Raw genomic sequence first — 17924 nt, forward strand, 5'->3', positions numbered from 1 at the left:
GAAGAAACAGGATTTCCCTCTGATTTTCAAAACAACTCTCACTGCACAATTTTGGATCGCAATGGATTTTTATTCAATTTATTTTTTGGGATTTCTTGTAATAAACACCAGTCCAGCCTAAAAAACAGTCTGTGGAACAGTTTCTTCTGCTTCTTTAAGTCTTGGACGAGATGTTTGTAATTTCGGTTTAATCTTAACTAATTTTACAAACAAACAGCAACAGTTATGAAAGGGTAATTCTCAAATAATTTCAAGCATGAAGAAAAACATCGAGTTTTTCGATCATTAGATTTCCTAATGATCCCAACCGCCATTTTTTGTCGTTCTTCTTCTTATGTTTTATGGTGGTTGACCCAGTTATGAAGGTGCACTACCGCCACCTACTGAACTGGAGTGTGGACAGGAGACGAACTCAGGTGAAACCAACTTAATTTATTTAATTGACAATTCAACTAAATTATCTCTTAACAGCTATTGTTGGATCCAAACTGCAGTTGAAAACTAAAGAAAAAGATTTAAACCGCCAACAAACTAAAAAACGTTTCCATTTTTCCCGTCTTGCGCATGCGCAATACTCAAAAGAGTCACCAGAACACCTGTTAGCATATGGTTAGCATCGTGTCGTTGTTTTCGCCAGTAAAAGTGACGGTGAGTGTTTGTTTACGCAAGTTCTTACAGTAAAGTAGTTAATAGTGTTTTGGAGAGTTTCTTCGATAAGCTTTAGCCTCCATTTATCAGGAAAAAGATGGAAAAGAGGTTTCAAAAGCGGAGTTTTGGCTAAGCAAATTCCACAGCAACAGGTGAGTTAATTAACTCAACCGGTGTAGAACATTAATAATTGGATAACTTCAATAGACTACAAAAACGTGCAGCAATTCTTTTATTTTTAAAACTAAAATAATTTAAACCTACACAACAAGCTGCTGTCCCCTCAATGTTTAATTTTATGTGATTCTTCATTAATTTACCACCCGGACTCTCTGTAGCCACTTTTCATGTGCTGCATTTCATCAAACTTTACAGCTTTAATTAAACTGTCGAAACTTTTAGAGAACGTCCTAAAGGTATTAAGACATAATTTTATAACGCACTGTTTCATTTGGACTCCTCATTACGTTTTAATCGCCTAATTATGGATATATAGTAATCGCTCAGTAATTGAAGAAAATGAGTTAAAAGCATGCAGGGATTTGGCAAAAATTGTATTTAAATTCAGAACGCAGTTTAAAGGTAAAGCTCATTTCCCGACTTTGTGAAAGCTGCTGACTGCTTAATAAAGTGATTATGTGTATCTGGGATTTAGATGTAATAATCAGATGTTGTGTAGTTTATATTGACATGACTAACTTGATAAACATAAAGGAATAGTGAGGTTTAGTTAAGGTTATTGTAATGTGTGTTAAGGAGTTTAATTCCTCTATTTTGCATAGTTATGGTGTTGAACCAACCATCTACTGGCACATACAGTAGTGTATTTGTATTCTGACTGCTAACATAGCAATAACAATAAAACAAAAATGTGTTTAGTATAATTAGTTTTTTGTTGTAGGCATTCTGTCTGCCTTGTAATTTGTATTTCAGATTGTTTGTTTAATATCTCCTTTTATTTTGTCCAGTGTTGGTGACAAATTTACTTTCCTAAATATATAATGGCCTAATTTGGCAGCCACACAGATGCTGTGTTTTGCAAAGTTTGCAGCTTTTTCTCATTGTTACACTTTATTGCTGATGCATCAGTATGCATAATGTCAGATCCCTCATATTTTGATGCAAAGACAGAGGACGAGTGCTATACAGCATCTGTTTCTTGGACGAACATTGCAAGATGTATGTATATATATCAACCATTGCTTGTCATCCAGGGAAGTGGGCTTTCTTTCAACAAGAATAAAATCAAAAGTTTTAAAAAAAACATCTTTGTGGTGCTCTTACTAGATAAAGTTGCTACAAATTACTTAAAAACATTATTTTTTGGATATTTGGTCATGAGAATATCCCCATCCCAGTCCCATCACTTTTCAGAGAACCATATAGAGAAAAAGACGCCACCAATCTATGATAAACTCCAATTGCTAACAAGATAATAGGTCATTGTCAGTCAGAATTTAAGCATTTGCAACAATGGATTTGATGGAAAACTTGCTATTTTTTTGTATTTGAAACATATGCAATTTTTAATTGCTCTTGAATAAGCAGTTGTAAGCAATCGATGGATGGGATTGAAATCCAAAAGTGAAAATATAGTTATTTGGTTATTTATCTTTGAATCTAACATGAAATGAAAAAAAAAAGCATTGTTTTCCACTTTCTCAATTCTAGACAAAGATCAAAAATGCAAAGTGGAGAAAAGAAAGGCTGTGTGAGACTTAATTGAATTTTAATATTTGATAAATCGGGTTTGTGAAAGTGCAGATACTGGCAAGATGTCTGCCCTGGAACCACACACCAATTTGATTACAGACTTATTGAACACTGGAGTTGTGTTGTTCCACCACTCTGATGGATTTTCTCTTTTTCCTCTGTTCTGCTCGGTTGTTTTTCTGCCTCCATAATTACATCATGGTGCATCAAAATACATGTTATACTGTAGATTATTTCTGTTGGGATACCTTTAAAATGATTCTGTTGACTCTTATCAAATGTCACCAAGATATTCAACAGCTCACAAATGGCACCTAAATCTCAACAGTTGTTTTATATTAGTTTTATTACAAAAAAAAAAATCAAATGTAGAACAAACTTAGCATCTACTTAACAACCCAAAACAAGAACCAAACATGGAGAACCAACATTTAGCTTTGTATAAATGTAGAACTCAACCCAGAACAACTGGAACCAACATCTAGTTTTACCAGAACCAGAATCCAGAGAAACCCCTGCTAGTTTAAATTATGGATTTCCTATTCTTATTAAATATTGGGAACCAATATGTAGTTTAATACTTTTACCGTTTTGTTTTTCTTTTGGTTTTGTTGTTTTGTTTGTATTTCCTTCTAATTGCACTTTGAAGTGCCTTGTTGCTATATAAATAAAATTACCTTGCCTTCAAAAGTAAAATTGTCCCGCATAGTCTGAGATCCATCATCTTATCTATATTTTGTAGCATTTTGTCCTCAGTATCTTGATTTGACCAAAGGCTCCAGAGTGAAACCTTTTGGAAACTAATGCAAAGTAAAACCATTTCTTAAATTTTTGTTAACTGATGAAGATTGGAAAACATCTACCTTACTGAATGACATGTTCTCTTGTTTTTCCCCATTTTAAAAGTTGCTTTACCAACTTAAAAAGGAAAGTATTAACAGAGCGGCAAACTGTTTCTGTTTACTGCTCTGTAAAGCATGAAAACAAGCAGCAGCAAAGGAAACTGTGCGTCTATCAATGGGCTCCAGCCCTCAGGCGGTAATTGACTGTTTGGGATTTGCATACATATTCCTAAGTATTGTACTTTTTCTAATTACTATTGAGTCTATCAAATTGAGCTCATAATTAATGCAATGTTTTTTGTTTTTATTGCCTACATCTAGACGTTTCCCCCCTCCCCAACCATTACAACGTAACCATTTGTAATGGTTACGTTGTTTACCTTTAGTGTTGCGGCTTTGTTTCTTGTTTACCACCATTTAACACTCTCACGCTCTTCTGTTATTTCTTTCCACTTCCTCCTCAAGTCTCCTCGTATCACTTCACTTGGGTTGCTTTTCGTTTTCTTTCTTATAAATAGTCTAAGAAATATAAATTCAGTGTACAAATCTGGGCTCAAGTTGTGTGTTCCCATTATTGCGCTTACATCGGTGTCCCTCACCTCTGCTTGTGGGTCTGAATACCTTTGGGTGACATCCTTGTGACCACATTTCCCTGCTTGCCCTTTTTTTTTTTAGTTTCCTGTCTTATTTTTGTCCTCAACCTAGATCTCCCTGCCTTTACTCCTCCATCTCCACTTCTGCTTCACCACCCATGACACGCACCCCTCCCAACCTACCCCACTCCACCACTGTTCCCCTCTCCTGAATGTGTCTCTCCAGCTGATTGTCTCCCGTTTTCCACTCGTCCGTCACTCCGTTTTTATTTTCCTTTTTTGTGGCGGCTAGCAGCGGAAATATGAAAAAGATGGAGACAAATGCGAGCGGGGGAGGAGAAAAACATATTCAATAAGAGACTTTGCTTTGGGGAGATCAGGCGAGGAGAGTGTTGGCTTCCCTCCTGTCTCTCCCCTCTCCCCTCTCTCTCGCTGCTCTGGCTCAGTGTAAAGCATGTGTGTTGGTGTGTGCGTCTCTCCCGGCTCGGCTGTTGTTCGCCGCCGCCACAGATGAGCAGGGAAGAGGAGGTAAAGCGGATGTCTGTGGCCAGAGGAAAACAGGAGGAGTTTGGATCGACAAGCGAGACTAACCGGCGGCTCTGATCATCAACGGCTCTCCCTCTGTCTTCCCCACACACACACACGCACTCACGTGCGCTGTCAGGCTCACTCACACACACTCACGCCAGCTGGATGTCTCCTCGCTAGGCTGAACGAGAGAGAGGTGCTTTGGCTTGTCATTAGTTGAGGGCACGGGAGAACATGAGAAGCCTTGACGCGTGTTTGCATGCATAGTGTTTCTGAATGGAGATGAGCCGGTACTTTGTATACACAGGGGCTGCTTTTATTTGCTCGCGGCTGAAGTGACTCTCACCTCCTCCTCAGAGTGTCACACAGGACTTAACTCTGCTATTTTTGTCAATGAAATCGAGCAGCAGCGGGGGGCAATGGAGGATGAAAAAGGAGGAGAGGCATGTTGGGATTTGGGTGTGTGTATTGAGTGGATGTTTGGGGGTATAGTGGAAGCCACAGGCGGGCTGGCAGCCACAGTAACTCTCAGTTCAGGGGAGTGAATAAGAGTGGAAGTGGAGAGGAGAGGGATGTCCTGAGGGAGCATCTTTCTCCTCATTCGCTGATTCTCTGTGGTACTTCCTAAAGTCTCAGCTTTTCGCTTTATTCACCCCTTGTTTGTCATTTTGTTTTTAATTTTGCTGTTATGTCAGTTTTCTGTTTGCATTTGCCTTGAATCTCTACCTTTTACAGTATAGATACTAATGCTTCGTCTCTCGGTGCAGGTGTGATCCCACAGAGGCTCCCTGGCTGACCAGGAGGAGGGCTAAACATGGATCTAAAGGAGGGTTGTGGCAGTCAGGGGAGCCACGAGAGCTCCAGTTTGCGCCCCACCTCCTGGCAGGCCTTTGCTGGTAGCAGCACGCTACACGGCCTGCGCTTCATCTTCCCATATGGTCATACCGGCGTTCGCCGCTTGCTCTGGGCTGCAGCCTTGCTGGCCTGCCTGGGACTGTTCGCTCTGGAGAGCGCAGAGAGGCTCGCGTACTTCCTCTCCTACCCTCACCTGACCAGTTTGGACGCCGTGGTGTCGAGCAGTCTGGTTTTCCCCGCCGTCACCATTTGTAACCTCAACATCTACCGCTTCAGCCACCTGACCAGCAACGACCTGTACCATGCTGGAGAGCTGCTGGCGCTGCTGGACGTGGACCTGGCCATCCCGCAGCCACACCTGGCGGAGCCGGATGTGCTCGCTTTTCTGCAGGAAAGGACCAACTTCACAGCCTACAAGGCCAAGGCGTTCAACATGAAGGAGTTCATGGATCGGGTCGGCCATGACCTCGAGGAGATGATGCTCTACTGCAGATACCAAGGCCAGGACTGCAGCCATGGCGACTTCAAAACTGTGAGTGATGCCCATTTTCTTTTTCCTCTGCTGGACTTTGTCCAAAGTTTCCCTCCTCTGGAAGGTGCATGACCAGTTTTTAGTGCAAATAAAAAGTTTTGATGTATGCTGATAGCTGTGCTTTTCCTCCCACGGTGCACAGCTGGGAGTTTACTAACTGTTTTTCTCATGTTTTGCTTCACATGCTGCTTGCTAAGCTTTGTTCTGCTAACACACTCTGTGCTGCTGTCTTGTTGTCCTCACCCTAGAAATAATAGCGTTTTTTTGCTCTCTGGCAAATCTGAAGTAATTTAATCATTGGAGTAAAATTAGAGTTTTCTCCTGGACCATTTCTATTGTGAATTCCTTCAAAACATCACGACACTTACTTTCATTTCTGCAGTGAAGGATTTTATTTCAGTTTTTAAATTGAAGCAAACAAATGGTGTTTTTTTCAAAGCTTGATTGTTTGCAGGAGAAAACAAAGTATTTGCTGTGCACATTGTGATTTCTGCTCTCTCTGGTTTTTGTTGTGGGTAAAATTAAAGCCTTGTTTTATGCCAGAGCGAAGTGAGCAAGTTTCTGGCACCAGCTTGGTTTGGTGCTTCACATCCACTTGTTGCACACTTAAACTCCCTCAGACTGAGGGTTAATGGAGTCCAGCAGTGATTAGTCGAGCTGCTCATGGAATTGAAGATTAGTATGCTGCAGAGGAAAATATTAAAACTTTTGATGCCTCATTTGTTCCCATCAACTTAATAAAAATAACTTCTGGAATTTGTGCAGCGATAAAGACAAGCTTTGTGAAATATATGCATGTAATTACAGACATTCTCGCTTTTCTTTTTAAAAAAAAGCTGCACAGTTTTATACTGCTGGAATGCATTTATTCTGCTGCTAATACATCTTTGTGACTTGATGACTTGATAAATGTTTAATTTTATTATGTGATATAGAACTATATCTCTTCTTGCACACATCACACATAATGCACAACCCATGGTAAAAATGTACCGTATTAACCGTGGGATTTAAATTTATTTGCAATATTGTGAATATTCAAGCATGAAAATGTCAGTTTTTTCATTATTGGGCTGTTTCTGTTTTCACACTAAAGGCTATGAATTCTGTTTGATGTAGCAGCAGGGCAACATAGTTGGATTGTGCAAGGCTATTTTTAGAGGTCTGCTTCCAATGGTAGTATGAGTGTTATAGTATAATCCATAGTATTTTAATGTACCACTGGTTTGCAGGATGACCTTTCTTAAAAAGCATTTACATGCAGATTGAAATGGGAATATCTGTGGCAAGCCTGAATAATGTTAAATCTGGGAATGATTTGCTTCTGAAATATATATTCTAGTTCTTAGGGGCAGGTTTTGATGGCTATAGTTATTATTATTATCATTATTTCAAGTTAATATTGAAGTGAAGGCACAAAATCAAGTGATTGCATTAAGGACAGGATATAAAATAGATGCAATTTTTGTACTTAAAAATAGGGCAAAACAAAGTTCTTTATGTTAGTAATGCATCGTATATAGTCGCTAACATCGGTAGCGGCTAATATTAGTCATTTTTTAACATATCGGTTAAAAAATGACGGAAAAACATAAGGCAATGAAAAAGGTTTGATTGTTTTAAATATTTTTTTAAATCCTCCTTCCATTTTGCATAGTAAAAATGTAATAATGTTTGATAAATGCAGTAATTTTCACATTGATTAATAATAATTTGAAACCATTTAGCTTTATTTTGCTTCATCACATCTTACCTTTAATATTTTACCAATCAGTGTTTTGAATTTGGACTAACTTGTATATAAAATGGGCATTAATAAATCCAATGGGCCTTTCTGTTTACCACCCGTTTGGTTGAGCTGTGCTTTTAAAGTTAAAGTCAGAATTATTAGACCCCATGATAAAATCACACAAAATGTGGTGTTTGTGATGTTTCCAGGGAAATGACAAATAAAATAAAAAACTGTTCAAGTTGGAGTTTTATGTTTTATTGATGTAATGAATTGCAACAAGAAAACTAAAAAATAATTATTAATTCTGACCACAACTATGTAACGGGGTCGAAAATGCCCCCCAATTTTTTTGATCAAGATAAAGTTTCCAAAAGAAGTTGCAATTAGTTTACAGTACTCTATTCATTTTCAAAAAATTAATATCTTATTACTTTACAGTTTGAAACACTCATCATCCAAGTTGGTCCAGATTCTACAAAATTTGTGGAGCCTCTGAATAAGATGTTACTACAATTCAAGCAGGTTTAAGGTTAAATATTTTGTTTCGGATGCCTAGAATGCTTTAAAATGCAGAAAAAACTTTAGAGATGCAAGTCTGGATTTTTCAGATTAAAAATATGAACTAACTCTGCAAGCAGGAACACTGAGCTTTACAACATGCTTACATCCCCTAACAAGCTGCAGATTGAAGAATACCGATTTAACCTTTTCACAAAAGCTAATTATTTATTGGGTTGTGCTGTGGTGGCGCAGGGGTTAAGCACAACCCATGTATGGAGGTCTTAGTCTCCATACATGACGCGGCTGTCGCAGGTTCAATTCCCAGCCTGGTGACCTTTGCTGCATGTTCTCCCCTTCTCTCATTACCCACTTTCCTGTCAGTTAACTATCAAATAAAGGCCACTAAAGCCAATAAAAAAAAGCTAATTATTTTTGATAAATCTAAAGAAAGGTTGCAACTTTTTAGGTATCAAATCTGAATGCTTCCCTAAGTAAAGCAACCATATGGTATATATTTTAGGATTTTTCTCTTCTGCAGAAATATTTAGTTTTTAGACGAGCAGGCATTATTCTGAAAGCAGCAGCTCAACACGAAGTGAGTAAATGACTCAGTGCTGCTACCACAGCAGACATCAACAACGGAAACAACAGGGACTCTCTATCCTCCATACAGTAAGTCGCAGCTTCTGTGCGTGCATGCATCCATCCATCGATGATTTAGAGTCCGTGGGGGCGTAAGTGATACAGTCATATGGCCAAACCTCTGTCTCTATGCTCACATTCATTAACCTTTTTTAAGCTGCAAGCTTATGGCTGTAGACTCACATATAATCGAGTTGGCCAGACTTTATTGAGCCTTTATTGCTGGGTTGCAGATGACGTAGTACCGACGTCACGCAATGCAGATGGGTGTCAGGACGTAAATGCAGCCCGTTTACTTCTGTTGATCCAGCATCAAAATGCTTAAAGTCTGTGTCCTGTATGGTTGTTCCAACTGTTCTAATAGAGAGAAAGATTAACGTTATTTTTTGTGTTTCGAAGGTAGTTGGTCATAGCGGAGATGATTTAAAAAATATTACAGAAAAAAGACGCAAAAAGTGGATCAACAATCTAAAGCTAAAAACCAGAGTTGCAGAAACTAACAACGCCAGAGTTTGCAGCAACCACTTTCTAACAGTCGCATCGTTTAAATTATATTTTCACATATTTTATTGGACAGCTGCTTAGAAAGACTATCATTCATATGTAATGTAAGATATATTATTTTTGCACCCTAGCTTGGTCAAACCGTGTTTTAATGGGGTTTCTGTAGATCACTGTGGATGTTTGACCTACATTCTAGAAATGCAGAATGACTCAACATTAACATCCAACTCCAGCATGAATTTGGGTTTACAGAAGCTAAATTAATTATTTACAAGTAGATCCAAGCACATATAAATAACATGGGTTAGCTTGTTGTTAGCTATAGCGATAGCATTGTTATCGTAGACTAATTATAATTATTTAAAAAAGCACAACTCACTACTCACCTGGACAGAAACAAGTCGGCAGCCATTTAATGCTTCTTTTGACTCTAAATTTGACCCAACCTGAAAATGAACGCTTGTATGCTTGCAAATTTTTGAAAGTTTTCATCTGGCTCATCGTTTAGCAGCTAGTTATGTCGATCGCCTGGACGCCGGGTAAATCCTCAAGACTACATAGGTCTTATTTACCGAGACGATATGGGTCATATCCTAAATATACGCATATTATTTCGAGATGCCTCGTCTGTTCCGGCCCATTTAGGGCATTAGCGTACTTGCTGTGATCCATTTTGCTCTGTTTTGAACCGGAGAAATCCACTTCCTGACCCCCATCTGAATTTTGCGCGTCATCCGGGTCATGTGTCTGAAACCCAGCGATATGCAACAGAGAAACATGTAGCAGATGATCCACATGTAAGCAGCCTAATGAAGCTGTCCTCTGGTTTGCTCTTTGTTTTGTGGAGTGGACTCTTGTTGCCGTTGACGAAGTGGATCAGTGGCATTATTGTGCCTCAACTGTGTCAAATTCAAGTCATTAAAGCCTCTGGGTCTGAGTCAATTACTACTGGATTGATGACTTCATGTTTTAGCTTGAGATTTGTTCAATTCAGAGAAGCTAATTGGAAAAACAACAATTGTGAATCAGACGTTGGCTGTAGTGATGATCAGTTCACGCCTTCAGATGGATGCCTGCCCTGCGGCTGATCCTTACTGCAGTGAGCCGTAGCAACTCCACAAGGCTCCGTCTGTCAGGAGAGCATGGGATTTTCATGTAGACATTTCCAGAGTGTTAGTGCAAATCTATCTTTATTCTGTATTTGTCGTCCCATGTAGCCTATTGAGGCTCCATTTAACTCCCCCTTAGCAACAATCTTACATGTTGTGTGACACATCTTTCACCGCAAACCATGTTCAAATATAATCATGTTGACAGAGAGGCTACTAGAAGGGACTGTCATCCTCTTTGCCCTCTGCCTGTTGCTGCTGAGTTTCTCCACTCTTCCGTCTATTAACTTCTTCCGTCTTTACTCTCTTTGAATTCTACAGCATTTCTTCATATCTCCATATCTGTTTTGGAGGAAAGTAAAACAAAAAACAGGCATGCATGGCCACAGTTGAGCTTAAATTCAGGAAAAAAATGGTGTTGCTGAAGTACATGTGAACATGAATAAGGACACACACATGGAGAGAGCATATTAGCATGACACTCCAGGGACCCGAGTCAGCGTTTGAGTGGCACTGTGATGAATGACCGTGGGGAGGATTATGGGGACGCGGGAGTCTGTGTGATGTGACTGATGGAACTGGAGCATTGCACTGCACAAAAGGGGAAATGGAAGTACTGTGCACATTCCCACTGATATGTGCGGTGTGTCACCTTGGATAGTTTTAAGCATTTTTCAGATTTGCAGACCGCTCCTTTTTAATTTGCGTTCATACGTGAATGCCTCGCAGACCTACTTGACATGATTCTTCCTAAATGAGCGCTTTAGTACACTTGTTTTTGAAGGATGCTTAAGAAATGAGGGCACATCTCAAAGAATATCTGTCAAAAGCTTTTTCTCACCTTCAGTTCAACTTCTCTGAAACTGTCCTGAGTTGTTGCAGTGCAGCTTAGTAAAGAGTGAGTGTGCGTGAGTGAGAAAGTTGCTGGTGGATTAACAATGCAAAAAAGTAAAAAATAAATAGGATACTATTAAATGATTTTGTCACATTTAAAGAAAAGATTATTGCTAATATTCCATGGGTCAGTTCCTACCTTTTTAGAAATTATTGATTGTTTTCAGCTAAAGCTAACTATTACGTGCAAAAAATAATATCCTTTAAGTATAACTTGGTTCCTGGCATCATTTACTTGAAAATATCAGTTCTATTTCTCCAGAAATCATTGCCACTAACAATCTGCTGCTATGTCAACTAATACTAAAAATAAATCTTAAAGATGCTGAGTAAACATGCATGCAAAGTTAATTATTTTTGCATAAACATTGGTTCTAATACTAAGAAAGCAACTCTCATTTTTGCTTTTCTTGCCTCTACATTCTGCAGTATTAGAAAAAAGCTTCTTTAGACAATTACATAATTCAAAAATTAACATTTAACTAAGCACCTGTTCAGACAAACATTCAAATAAGAATAGCTTATTATTGCTGGGTTATTACACCCAAGCTCCTCAATATGTTGGGTTGTATTAGTAATTGTAATTGCAAAGAGCTTGGGTGATTACTTTTCAAGCTCTCTGCATATCAAGAATATATTTAGTCAGTTACATGGATGCTAACCGTTTATTATGCTCAAACCTGTTGAATATATTGATGCTAAACTCGGAGTCATAGTGATTTAAAAAAAATAAATGCCTGAAAGTGTGAGTTATTCATAATTAATGTCCAGATATCAATTTTCAGCAGAATATTGCAATTTCTTTTATAACATCCAACGCTATTATAAACCCTCCCTTTTTTTCTGTACATGTTTTTATAGGTTTTTAATTATGCAGTGAGAATCTTTGTTAAATTATGCACAGAATTTTAAGCCTTTTAAAAATATTATAATAGAAGACGGGCCAAAACCATATTTTATGGTTTTAAAAAGCAAACATTTTAAAATAATGTTTTAGCTACAGACTGAAATAGTATCAAAACTTGAAATGCACCAGAGGTCAGGCTCGTGCAAGGGGCGGCCTAAGGTCACGCAGGCTTCCTTCCCATTGAATGAGGTTACATATTTCAAAAGGAAAGATTCACAGGATCAGGCAGGAATCATGTGATGTTGAGGAAAACAGAAGTTTTGGCAAAACAGGCTCACAGGGATCAGGTGATCAATCTTTTTTCGTGCAGATGGGACAGTCAGCTTGATTAGGAGGTAAAGCTTCAATGGCCACGTCGGCTAAAAGCTCCCTGTAATTCATCCAAAGTGTCGAAATTAGCTCTCATTAATGCAGCCACATAATGAAAATTGGGTCATTTTGTTCTTCAGGACACCAGGCTGGGTTGAACTATTTCAACATAACTTTGTTTTATGCAGTAATGTGCCTGGACAGCAATGTTGGTATTTTGTTTCTGCTAGTTCGCTTCCATTTTCCGGTTTTTGTATCTGCAAGCGACACGAATATGTTTGAGAAACAGTTATTTGTACAATTCTCCACTGAAATAAACGACGGTAACACTTTATTTAAAGGCTGTGCATAAGACTGACATGACACAGTCATAAACATTACAAACTTTGCATTATTTGGTAAATAATGACTCTGTTACTGCAAAGTTGTACTAAAACTTGCTAAAAGTCCATTCAAATGGCCAACTGCGCATTATTTGGTAAACAATGACACTTTTAATGCAAAGTTGTATTATAACTTGCATTGTTAAAAAAGCACTTTAAACATGAGGAAATATTTTATATATATTCAACCAAATCTTGAATAATTCATGAATTGAAACATCATTCAGTAAAATATGTGAAAATGAGTCTTTTGTTATTAATGACAGGTATAAATAACCATGAACTGATGCGGACTCTGTTAGAAAAATAGGATTGCTGCAGTATTTTATTATGACCTTAGACTAACCCAAGGTCTCAGACTCTTTAAATATGTAAAGATGAGAATTATTCATTAAAATTACATTCTGTTTATGACCTGGAATATGAATAAAATAGGTCAAATATCACATCAGTCATGTCCATGAACAGAACGCTATAACCTGTTCTTCAAATGAAAGAACCTAATTTAGTCGGTTTTAATCGTGTTGCAAGTATGGAACATTTTAAATGTTTAATAATGAGCAGCAGTTCTAGCTGAGTAGCAGGTTCTGTTATTCTGTTCACTTGGTCTTAGTGCTCTCCTGAAATGAAAATGTGCATTTCATCTTGGGAAGTCATTCATAAGATTTTCTCATACTGACCAATCAAATTGAAGTTTACAAAGCAGGCATTGACTTCCAGTTGAATGAACTAATAGAAATAATGGCAGGCAGGAATTATCCAGGGATGTTTTTGACTGCATGAAATCCAGTCAACTCCATTCTTACGTGGCCCTTATACACCTTGAGTGATTTTTCTGATGGTTATTTTATTTTATTTTATTTTTTCAGGACAAAAGGGCAGAGTTTATAGTACAGTGCTTCAGGTCATGCACAAAAGAAATATGTTCTGTACAAAATGTAGCCACATCTCTCTGACTAGAGCTCTAAAACCAAAAACATGAGCATAATTTAATGTTTACAATTCAAACTGTAAGAAAATCCCTTTTATTATATGTCAAGTTTTGTCAAGTTTGCTTGACTGTGCGATTCCCCACTTGAAAGGGATAGTCTCTACGATGAAACGTTTAACTGGATTTCAATTTAGCTGATCCATCTTTATTTTTATATGATGGTTACCATAGTGATTTAACCTTTCAGCCACGTAGGTGAAAAACCTCAAAAGAAACAGAAACACATCTGTTACATTCTGAAATGAACAAGATAAATACATTGTGAAATAATCAAACAGATTTCCACCCCTTTAAACTAATTATTCCAAAAGTATAATAAATAGCAAATATTTTATAGTAAAATTCAACACCAATAAATACATTTGCATATTTATTTATATTTTTAATCAAAATTCTATTCTTTTTCACTTTCCACCACAAACAATAAACACCAAATGTATTTATTTATTTTTTTTAAGTTTCTCGCTTGATTTCAATAATATTAAAACTGTTCAGTACAACAATCAGAGTCCATGTGCTGCTCCAATGAGATTCAGGAAATGAGCAACAGCATTGTGAGGCTTACCGGCTGTCCTTCACAGTTTGTAGAAAACTTTTGCACAGTTCTGAATTTACATGTGCTACCAGCACTGCTCTCATGCTGTGGCACTTTTTCAAAACAGGAGTGACAGGCCAGTCACACCAAAAGTACCCGCACTCTCTGATTGCTAGGAGATTGAGTCCACTTGGTTCTCATCACTAACGAGCAGAGAAGCTGCAGAAAGGTGCAGCAGAGGGGCGTGGCTACCTGGCAGTTCACCAGAACATTAGAATAAAATTGTTCTAACCTTTTAAAATATGTATTTTATAAATCTTCAGTTCTTAAAGAGTCAGATTTGAATTTCAGAGCGTCTGATGCAAAGTCACATTTTTCTTTAATTGTTTTTGATATATACAGCACAATTGTGCTATAAAATGGCAATAAACAATATTTCCTTTTTAAGGATGTTTCTCCACCTGATAGTCAGTCTTAGCTGCAGTTGGCAAGGTTCAGAGCAATCAAAGTTTGAAGAATTGAAGAGAAACTTATCAATTAACAGTTGCTGCTAAGAGGGCACAAGATATTTTCTATGTCAAAATATGTATAAATATATATTTTTACTAGACTACCTACCCATGACCACCCACTGTGAATTAAAACTGATAATCCTGACTCCTGATGTGATTGCATCAGTGAAGGGAGATCGTGTACCAGTGGTGTGTTCCTTATTGAACTTCCATGGACCAAGTTTGTTTTTGCCAAGTGTGATTACCAGCTTGATTAAATGCTGATTGATTACACCAACAAGGCAAATCAGCATGTCTGCCACAGTGTATCAACTCGGATTGCCTCCCTGGCTCTCCTTGCAAGTTGTAGTGAGAGTAAAAATACCCTTTGAGATAAGCAGGCCAGGGAGGATGCTCCCACGCTCCCAGGCTTAATGTGTAACCTCATAGCAGCCAGATCTTGCATCAAACAGAAGCTAATTAGCTACTCATCCCCTGCTCTGACCTAAGCCTTGTTGGAGCAGCACCATCAGTATAATGGCTTTGGCTGGTTACAGCGTTGGTAATTAGCCGGTACATGCAACCTGTGGCCTTAGCACTTTAGTGAACGATTATTGGCTGGATTTGCTCTAGTTCAGCCAGTGGCAAGCAGCAGGATGTCAGGAACCCATTATGTAAGTATTCCACGGCCTTTTCCTCCCGTCTCCGTCTCACTAACTGCATTTTAGCACTTCCAAGGTTTTTTATTCTCAACGCTTAAAAGCCCAGTGCATCACATTAGATTTTTGTGGATGTACTGTATTAATCATCAAGACGATGTGGCATTATAGTGGCATTTTGGATTCCCAGCAGGCGTAATGACTCAGTATTTCAAAGGGCATGGAAAGCATCACCGCCACCACCACCCACAAGCGTTTCCCCACCTAAAACGCCCTGGATTGGCAGGAGGAACCTGTGCTTTTTTTACCAGCTAGTAAGAACTGGAGTGTTGGCACAGACGGCTCAATATGGATACGGCTTTCTGCAACTGTTTGCAAAGCCATTTATAGTGGCTTGATGATAAAATGTCTGGCGTGATGAGGCTTAAAGGAGCAGGATGTTTACCTGATTTTTGTTCTTTTTGGTTTGTGTAATAGATTAGTGCATGGGAAATTAAGGTGTTATTCTGCTGTGCCAAAATTGGTTATATTAACAGGAAACTATTTGCCGTTCAATGAAAAACAAACATTTTGTTTTTTGCATTAGGCTTGGTTAAAGGACCTCAGGCAAAAAGACACATTAAAACTAGATTTTCAGGTTGATCTACATTACTTCATCTAATACATAATTCATATTTTATACATCCTGTTTATCAATAATTTATCTCTAATGAATTACTGAGTCTTAAACCTAAGTAAATTTTTTATTAAATGCTTATTTCATCATTTAGACATAATTAGGGATGGGTGATTGGAAGAATTTATTGACCATAGAAGCTTGGCTGAGCCAATCAATGTTCAACTATTTTTTTTCTTCTGTTCATATTAAAATGCAGCTGATTAAAACCACAAAATATTGCAATAAACTCAATTTAATTGATTTCATTATACATTGAACTCACCTCAGTCATTTCCTACAGCAAGCAAAACTTCAGCGTTTTTCACAATGTGTCAAAATGCAGGTTAGCATATATTTTTTGTATGTTTTGGATTATCAAGACACAATATGAGACACTGTAAATATTGCGATTTGTCTGTTTTCTTCTATTATTTTTGACTCATATGTGCTTTGTACACACTGTGACATTTTAGCATTTTTAGACAATGTAATTTGTGTCTGGTGTGAGCATCTGCTGCTGGTAGACTGTTCAGCTGGCTAAATATTGCATTAGCATGTAAAATGCAAGTTCATAACACTTGGGATGCATTAGCCAACAGTTATTGCACTCGAAACAGCCCTTTGCTGTAAGAATATTGCACACAATGATTTTGCAGCCTTACACTGATTGTCTAGAACAAAAAGCTGTGTCCTACACACAGCGCCTACATGAATAGGTCACCAATCGCTGTCTGTTAGCCTGACAAAATGTCTGGAAATACACTCACCGGCCACTTGCTATCAAGGTACTGGAAACATTCCTCAGAGAGTCTGGTCCAGATTGACATGATGGCATCATGCAGTTGCTGCAGATTTCTCAGCTGCACATCCATGATGTGAATCTCTGGTTCCACCACATCCTAAAGGTTTTCTACTGGATTGAGATCTGGTGTCTGTGGAGGCCATTCGAGTTCAGTGAACTCATTGTTCAAAAAACCAGTCTGAGATGACTTACGCTTTATGACATGGCGCGTTATCCTGCTGGGAGTAGCCATGAGAAGATGGGTTCATTGTGATGATGAAGGGATGGACATGGTCAGCAACAATACTCAGGCTGCTAAGTTGGTACTAATGGGCCCAAAGTGTGCCAGGAAAATATCCCCCCCCAGCCTGAACCGTTGATACGAGGCAGGATGGATCCATGCTTTCATGTTGTTGACGCCAAATTCTGACCCGACCGTCCGAATGTCGCAGCACAAATCGAGACTCATCAGACCAGGCAACGTTTTTCTAATCTTCTATTGTCCAGTTTTGGTGAGTCTGTGCGAATTGTAGCCTCAGTTTCCTGATCTTAGCTGCCAGGACTGGCACCCGGTGTAGCCCATCCACCTTAAGGTCCAACGTGTTGTGTGTTCAGAGATGCTCTTCTGCAGACCTCGGTTGTAACGATTTCAGTTACTGTTGCCGTTCTATCAGCTCGAACCAGTCCGGCCATTCTCCTCTGACCTCTGGCATCAACAAGGCATTTGCCCCAAATAACTGCCGCTTACTGCATATTTTCTCTTCTTCGGACCATTCTCTGTAAACCCTGGAGATGGTTGTGCGTGAAAATCCCAGTAGATCAGCAGTTTCTGAAATACTCAGACCAGCACCAACAACCACGCCACGTTCAAAGTCACTTAAATCACGTTTCTTCCCCGTTCTGATGCTCAGTTTGAACTGCAGCAGGTCGTCTTGGCCATGTCTACATGCCAAAATGCATTGAGTTGCTGCCATCTGATTGACTGATTCAACATCGGAGGCAGTTGGACAGTTGTACCTAATAAAGTGGCCAGTGAGTGTAAATCACCTGTCACCCATCCATAAACATTAAGCCTCGCAAATGATCAAGTTTATGAGTAAAAAGACACTGATTGTCC

The 17924-nt window shown here is 38.6% G+C and overlaps 1 protein-coding gene across 1 annotated transcript in view; it reads left to right on the forward strand.

The window, feature by feature from the left end:
- The first annotated feature begins 4138 nt into the window (after positions 1–4138).
- Positions 4139–17924, forward strand: part of asic2 (acid-sensing (proton-gated) ion channel 2) — a 344015-nt gene continuing 330229 nt past the window's right edge. The window contains exons 1-2 of the mRNA XM_032587728.1: positions 4139–4520; positions 5092–5711. Coding sequence (XP_032443619.1) covers positions 5139–5711 — 573 coding nt within the window. The 5' untranslated portion in view covers positions 4139–4520; positions 5092–5138. The remainder of the gene's footprint in view (positions 4521–5091; positions 5712–17924) is intronic.

Source organism: Xiphophorus hellerii, chromosome 16, assembly GCF_003331165.1.
Source record: "Xiphophorus hellerii strain 12219 chromosome 16, Xiphophorus_hellerii-4.1, whole genome shotgun sequence".
Lineage (NCBI taxonomy): Eukaryota > Metazoa > Chordata > Actinopteri > Cyprinodontiformes > Poeciliidae > Xiphophorus > Xiphophorus hellerii.